At 44.7% G+C, this 8,120-nt stretch overlaps 1 protein-coding gene across 1 annotated transcript; it reads right to left on the reverse strand.

Annotated features, from left to right (window-relative positions):
- Nucleotides 1-407: 407 nt before the first annotated feature.
- On the reverse strand, nt 408-6,203 carry misp3 (MISP family member 3). Its single transcript, XM_031872025.1, has 3 exons — nt 4,866-6,203; nt 2,828-2,901; nt 408-1,537 (listed from the first exon to the last, which is right to left on the reverse strand). The coding sequence occupies exons 1-3, from the start codon at nt 6,022-6,024 to the stop codon at nt 1,442-1,444; spliced, it is 1,329 nt and encodes a 442-aa protein (XP_031727885.1). The 5' UTR covers nt 6,025-6,203; the 3' UTR covers nt 408-1,441.
- Nucleotides 6,204-8,120: the final 1,917 nt, after the last annotated feature.

Here is an 8,120-nt window from a genome sequence, read left to right on the forward strand (position 1 = left end):
ATTTGCCTTGAGAACATGTACTAAACTGCAACAATTATGTATTGAATGTCTATTGTGATTATTTTATTTGTTGGAAATTAAATGCAAAAGTATTGGGTTGTATTACCCTTTGTAAATAAACAGTAACATTCCGGCATATAATGTAAAATCACCGTAAAACCCAATTATCATACTATCACATAGCGTAATCCAGTATACGGTAAGATACCGTAAAAGTAAATTACGGTAGCTTCATCGTAAAAAATCTCTAAATTACTGGCGTCCCTGCTGCCAGTAAGTTACCGTTATTCTACGGTGAAATTGTTTAGAGTGAAGTTTCACTCCAAAATACTTATACTTCATAATTTGAAAAATGTCACAAGTCTAAACAACAGAACAGCTATTATTTGAGTATTATGTGTGTATTATGTGGCATCATCCAGCTCTGAAATCCTTCCTCAAGAAGGTGCTTTAATGCACTGTAATCCAGCTTTCAGTGGGGATGCGAGACAAATAACAAAAGAAGGACCCATTAATGGATTACGACTGGTGCAATAATTCAGAAGAGTTACCAAATTATAAGGAAGACAATAGCGCTGAGGTTAATTATCTTTGTGAAGCCGGTCCTTTTTTTAGTGAGTGTTGGTGTTGCATCCATTATGCTAAAAAGGTGTTTCTAAGTTTCCGTCTCTTCATATATGTAAATGGGCCATTATAATGCCATCAAATACAACCCCACCACTGACTATACAGTTGAATCCACAGCTCTCTGACACAATGTCAATAACAGACTGAGATACACAAAGGATGTGATTTATTGCACGGTCAACTATCATATGGGACCGCATTAGATTGTACAGGTGTAATAAACAAGAATCTCGGTGTAAGACATCGCTGAAGACATAAAATCGGTGATGACGCATTGTTTTTTGAGCTGGAAAATATTTCACTCAAGCTATTTTCATCAAACAAATAACTCATTATTATTCCAAAATCCAAATGGTAAAGAACTTCATTAGAGTTTGAAAATCCCATTCTCCCTAAATTTACAATTTTCTTTTCTCCAGTGCAGTTATTATTATTTCTTTGCCTTTTTACATTCATTAGTCTCAGAGTTTTCCAGCACCAGAAACAAACCAAGGGTTTATCCACTAATAGGTGGCCCTCCTCCTCCTCCTCCTCCTCCTCCTCCTCCTCCTCCTCGATAAAGGACTCTTCAGGGTTTTCAGTCCACCACCAATCCTTTTCCTCGCTCCCAATCCTCCTGACCCCCTTTGTAGCCTCAATCCCTGACCTCTTTCTCGCTTCACATTCTCTCTTTCCTCCTCTAGTATGCTCCCACTTTCCTTACACTGCTCTCCTTTTTTTATTTCACAGTCTTTCAGCCCTTCACTTAAAAATAAACTACGGGTCTCGGGTAACCTTCCTCCCTACTCCAGTTTTTCACTCCATCACCATCTCCTCAGTTGTCTTCCATGTTGTGTCCGTTGACTAGACCTGACTCCCACTGTTGTACCAGAGGGGTCTTCTGTCTCGGGGTCCGGGGACTCTGGGGGACCTGGGTGAAAAGACGGGAGTAAAGGACAGAGGGATTGAGTGGTGATTCGGATGTAAAAGATGACGGAGACAGGATGAAAGCTGGAGTAGAAAAAGAAAAGAGAATTAAAGAGCAGAAACAACAGATGTGTGGGAGCAGGAGGCGACACCAATAAGCCAAAACAGGGGGGGAAAACGGAGCAAGAAAAGATTAAAAAAAAGAAACGGATGGATTTATTTCCTCTCGGACATCTCGTTGGATGAGCATCATTAGCTCTGCGAGTCAGAGGGAGGTTAATGTGACTGTGATCCAACACCGTGTTCGGTGTGACTCTGTCAACAACTGAGGCCAATTTCTCCTGCGATCCTGCATCTATTCTTGAACTCTAATCAGGAAACAGGTTGTGCAGAAAGCAGATAACTAACCAGCAGAGAGAGAGAGAGCGAGAGAGAGAGAGAGAGACGCGTGAGGAAGGCAGAGGAAAGAGAGCAAAACGTTGCTAATGCCAGCGTCAAACTGAAGCATGCAGCTGAAGCATGCAGCTGAAGCGTGCAGCTAAAGCGCAGCGTATCAATGCCAAACTGAATTAAAGAGCTAAAGCAGCACTCAACTCTAATCAGAGATATCACAGTTGCAAAGAGATGCAAGGCCCACAAGGCAGGTAACGGAAATCAGTGGGATTGTCGATTAACTTTTCTCTTTCTCCACTATTGACTACACACACATACGTACACACATTCCCGCCCACACGCTCACACACTCACACACTCTACAGTCTCTCCCTTCCTCTCTGTCTCTGAGCTCCTTCTTCCCTTATCTATAGAGATAAGCTTCTTACTGTGTGTTCAGTATGTTATCAGATGTTTGTGGCCCATATTTGATGCAAAAGAGACATCCTCCCAAGAGCCTTTCGTCATTGGACCCGTTTCAATTCGGGGCAGTTTTAAACACGCGCTCGTATTCATGCCTGCTGAGAGTCTGAACTAAACCCCCCCCCCAAAGCGACATTGCGATTCATATAAGAACTCTCCGTTGAAGAAGCTTTATGATTGTGGAACCTGATATCCTTTTGCCTGCATTTGAGGAAGAGTCAGGAAGGTGATTTGCCTACATTTTCATGTCCTATACCAAGTGTACAAGGGTTGGTGTTTAATGCAGCAAAAAAAAAAAGAAGAAATCTCTGGTAGATGTCACGTGAGGCCTGGTGTTTTTCCACATGGTCAAATGTTCATAAGGTTATAGCAAGCAACAGTGTAAAGGGCGTTGCAATGTAATGTAATTGCATTAGGTAGATTGCCAGTGCTGACTCACCTCTGGCCGGTCAATCCTCTCCTCTTCAGCCTGGGCCGGGGGCCACATGCCGAACTTGCCAACTGACTGGCGTGCTGCGAGAGAGACAGAGAGAGAATAAATGAAAAAGGGTGAGCAAGAGTTGGCATCCGGGTAGCAATGAGGCAAAGGTTGTCCCTGTGATCTCTGTCTGTGCTCTCTATACACTGTGAGCAATGAAGCCTCCTTGAAGCAAATTAAAGAGTCAACATGAAGAAGCGGAGAGGAATGAAGAGGGAATTATGCTGCTTTTACCTGCAATCAGGCGGACGGACGACACTTTCTGGTTGGCACGGGAAAAACAACGGAAACAAACAGCCCAACGGAATGGCAGGATGGCAAAATGAAACATATGTTTATGGTGATGGAATGAAATATATGAAATAAAATCAGTTTGTGTCTACTATTTTATGTAATGCATGTGGATGTAAAATGTTATATTGCAAATTTAAACAATGTTCTCCTTGCGTGAAGGAGTATCATCAACATATCATCCAGTTGTAAATTCTGTGCAGAGTTGGACAGCAATGCCGTCTGCTGTTACCTAATTTCACCATCCTGCTCTCGTCCACTAATATGATATCCGGTTTGCTGTCTACCGTCCGCCTGATTCCACGTGAATGCAGCATTAAGGGAAAGAAATGTGAACGTTACATTGGTGAAAGACAAACAAAAAGTAGGCAATGAGGGAATATTAAAAAAGGTTGCATAACTCATTGTCTGTGAAATACGTGATTGTTCATTTACCATCAATGAGTCATAGTCATTAACTGTAGTAGGACACCACACCCTGTTCGGTTGGTCACACAGTTATGAAACCTACGATGGCCGGTGACACTTTCATTTACATACAGTCACAAAAAGCACGTTGGCAACCCTTCCTGCCAACAAAACACAAACATACAGCACTGCAGTCTGTTGCCTGACGTACGTAGCCACACACACCTGCAGATGAAGTCAAGCACCTCCTCCTCAAAAATGTGGTAATTTGTTGAAGCTAACGATTTGTTTGATGACGCTTGAATTCATACATATATATATATATATGGGTTAAACAAACACAGGACTTTCACCAAGTCAAGCGCTGTTCGTTTTAAAAGTCAACGTTGACTTATTTTTATGTACGTCTGTAACTTAAATAACGTAACAAACGTACCTTATTTTAAACCAAACCATGATGTTTTACCAAACGCAACCAAGTCATTTCGTTGCTTTTCCGCTTTGTTTCAATTTACAACGTTAACCAAGTGTTTAAGACTGCGACACTAATGTGAGAGAAAATACATTTTTCTTTCGAAACGTAATTGAGAATGCAGTTCAGTTGTATGGGGGCGTAATTTTGGCGGAGACAGGGTTGATGTACAGTATATGTATCACTTAAGCTTCACTAACCCCCTGACAGCTGCAGAAGTACCCCTGGTTGGGAATCACTGCTAAACAGTGCAGCACACACAATCGCAGAGATGGATGTTAATAACTTGTCCTCTCAGCAGGCTGTATTGGCAGCACTGTATTTCACATTTGCTCTTGTTGTCATAAGTCTCTATATCACCATTAGAACTAAAAAAAACAAAGTTGTATGCACTTTTCGAATGCTTCATCCCAAAATTGGACTCTTCTAACGTGTTCCTTTCCTGCTGACACAATAAAGTGTCGAGATATAACTCAGGGCTTTTGCTCATCTCAGCTTTTGCAATTAATATGACTGACTAAGCGCTATATTTATTGTGAAGTTACAGAATTTAGTTTTCTTGTCAGCCCGCTTTTGGTCCCCGGTGCAAAATTATTGCTCATAGCAGCCAACGCTGATTTTGAAAGCTGTTTAGAGGTTTTCCAATGACCATGAGAAAAAATGATATAACGTGCTGTTTTGGGGGGGGGGGGGTTACAGCATCTCACCACATGTAAAAAATGACACACATAATTCCACATGCAAGCATCCATACACACAAACACATTGTCTGTGTGGGTTCAGTCGTACCCACATACACACACTTCAAACACTCGGCGCTATACCAACCTGCTGTGGGTCTAGTTCCCCCTCTGGATGACGAGCCAGGTAAGTCAGGAACAGCCAGTCCATTCAGTGATGGCGAAGAGGACAACGTGGTGACTGGCTTCCCTCCTCCTACCCGCTCTCCTGTGCCCCCATACAGACTGACCCTCTGCTTGTGAAGCTCCTTTTCCCTCTCTTGAGCCTCCCGGATGTCCTGCTCCACTTTAATTAAATTTGTTGAGGAGCGCAGCTTAAAAAAGGGGTTCTCCTTAGGTGCCTCCTCGTCCTCTTCCTGTTCTCTCACTTTAATCCCACCATGTCCACTTCTCCTGGATGATGAAATGTCAGCACCTCCAGAATCGACTACAGTGACGGGCTCTGCCTCTGGTTTGGCGTGGCAGAGCTTCTGCGCTGGAACACTCAGATTGCTCTCTAGGATGATGACCTGACAGGCTGTCCCCTCAGAGAACCCTGGTCCTCTGGGAGTCCAAGCAGAGGCGCCCCCTTCTTTGGCTAAGCTTGGGCTCGGTGTGGGAATCCTCTCCACATATGAGCCTCCTATGGTGGATGCCTGGGAGGAGATGTCCTCCTGGGTCTCCAGGGTTGAAATGTCACTGGTGGAGGACCAGGACGTGGCCTTACTCCGAGTTGACACATTCAAAGTTAAGTCACTGGGTTTCTGAAATGCCTCAAAAAGCTGTTTTCTCTCCTTGAGTTGGCGCACAGTGCCTTTGTCATAGAAGCCTGGAACTTTCCCAAGCTTCACTAGATCCTGTTCCCTCTGGGCCTCCTCGTGGATCTCGTGCTGCATCTTTTTGCCTGTAAACTGCCTGTCTTTGCCTTGACTCCTCTCAGACTTAGCATTTACGGACTGGCAGAGAACAGTTTTCCTTAAAGGGATCTCTACGTACTCTGGCGAAGTGGATGGATTCGGAAGCCCTCTGGATCTTCTGAGGCTGTGTTCACGCTCTATAGCCCGTCGGATCTCCCTCTCAATGGGAGTCTCTTTGGGCACAGCTGCTGGAGAGACCATAGAGATGGTGGAGGTGCCCTCCAAAGTGCTGCATGGGGAGAAGTCCGCTGAAACTCCACTGTCGCTCTGGCTATCATCACACGAGTCACTCTCCATCCTGGCGTGTTTAGCAGACACAAAGCTGAGTTTTTCTGTCTTAACCTTTTCCATTTGGACTGTTTCTGAATATTTCAACAGTCCTCTGCCGCGTTGCTGCCCAACAACCTTGTTCCTTTCAAGTCCACTCTCTTTATGCGCTCCCTCTACACCTGTTTGCTTGCTTCCTCCCTCTGTCCTGTCCCCCAACCTGCTGCGCCTTTCTCTCACAGCTGCAGCACAACCAGAGCCTGCCCCGCCCTGATTGGATGGCTCCATGGCAACGGTCGACAAAGGTGAAGAGCTCTGGCCCAGCACCTGTTGTGCAGCTTCCTGGTTTACTCCCCTGGGGGCAAACTCCCTTTGGCGCTGGAGGAACAGCTCCTCCTGCTGTTTGGCTGAGAAAAATGCAGGCAGGGTTGACGTTGGGTCTTGTTCATTGGAAACTGAGATATTAGCAAGATGTGAGGGGTGGAAAGGCTTGCCTCTGATATCTAGCATAGTCCATTGATGCTGACGGGACATAATATCCATGCTCACTTCCTCTTCTTCCCCGCTCTCATCAGCAAAAGGAGGAGAGCAAACAGTGTGCACCTCATCTGAGTTGTTTCTGTCAAAGGGAGAATGATGAGCTGTTGAATTCGATCCAGCAGCTGCAGCCACTGACATCTTACTTTCAGGTTCACTGTAGTCAAAACCATCCGATAAGAAGACCAGCTGTGTGCCATTCTTCTGTGTTGTCATCTCCTCCAATGATGCATCTACCTCTTTATTTACTGGCTCAGATAGAAGAGGTGGCCATTCATGACTATTCTGGCCATCAGGAGACATAAGGTCCTCTGTTGGGTCCAACATGATCTCAGCCACCTCCCCCTCAAGGCTGGAAAGGCTGTCTTTCTCAAAGCATTCCTCTGTTGATGAAGCAGCATCCTCACATGGTGACTTCTCCTCTTCGGCCTGTGATTCTTCAAATTGCAGGGTAACTAATTCTGTCACCATCTCTTGTGTCTTCCCGGGGATGCACGGGCTAATTCTTGCAGATTCCGGATTTTCCGATTTGGTTGCATCGGATGCTTCGTTTCTTGAGAGTGTTTGGTTCTCGGACAGTGTTTGATCTCGAGCTCCTAACTCCTGGACGTCTATGTCCTCCTCGGGTTCTGCTGTGGGAGCCTTTCTGTCTTGCCGAGGGGAGTTGTGGATTATGGTTGCACTCTCTTCACCTTGCTCCCAGGACTCCTTGACCCACTTGTCTAACGAGTTGACTGGACCCTGTTCCTGCCAGGCCAATGGGTTTGTTGCCATGGTGACAAGTCTGCTGATGTAAAACTTTTAAGCAGTCAGGATGTTTGGCCTCCAGTCAGTCGTTCTGAGTGAAAGCGGAGGAACGCAGGGGGGAAAGGGGAAACAACAGTGTGATTAACGAAGTTTAACAACACACATGGCCACACGTTGTATTTCCCATTATTTCAACGCAGTTTAAATGATTTGCTGCGGTATTAATACGTGAGGGACTCATCGTACTCTATTTACTGTGACATTTACTGTGGAATAGTTTTGAAATGCTAAATGCTTTGTTCTCAATTCTGTTGTCAAACCTCATTCAACGTGTGTTGCAACGCTGCAACTAGCACAGAAGAAAGACACGAATTTTGTAAAGAAAAAAACACAAAATAAATAAAGAACACAAACAATTGCTTTTCGTCTTGTCTAGTGCTTGTGGTAGACCAATACCTTACTCTTACACTTTGTTGTTATTTTTCTGCTAACTTGTCACCCATTAGTGTATTTGTGTAAAGAACTGTATGGCAGGCAAGCTGTTTATAACTCTGTGCTTGGCTTGGGGTGTAAGGTGTAAGCTACTCTACTCCACTGTGCAACATATAAAGTTTTCTGCTGAACACACCTTTCTTTAATCTGCTTACATGCTGGGCAAAGGCTCAGTACCCCACACACACACACACACACACACACACACACAATCTGAAATAACAATAGGATTGTCCGCAGGGTATAAAGGGGAGGGGGGGTCCAGCTCCTCTCTTTTTCTTTAATACACACTGTCTCTCTGTTATTTCAATCTTGCCTTGTGTCAATATTATTGCCCTCCTCACACCTCTCTTATACACACACACACACACACACACACACACACACACACACACACACACACA

Source organism: Anarrhichthys ocellatus, unplaced genomic scaffold (assembly GCF_004355925.1).
Source record: "Anarrhichthys ocellatus isolate YVR2014 unplaced genomic scaffold, GSC_Weel_1.0 scaffold61, whole genome shotgun sequence".
NCBI lineage: Eukaryota > Metazoa > Chordata > Actinopteri > Perciformes > Anarhichadidae > Anarrhichthys > Anarrhichthys ocellatus.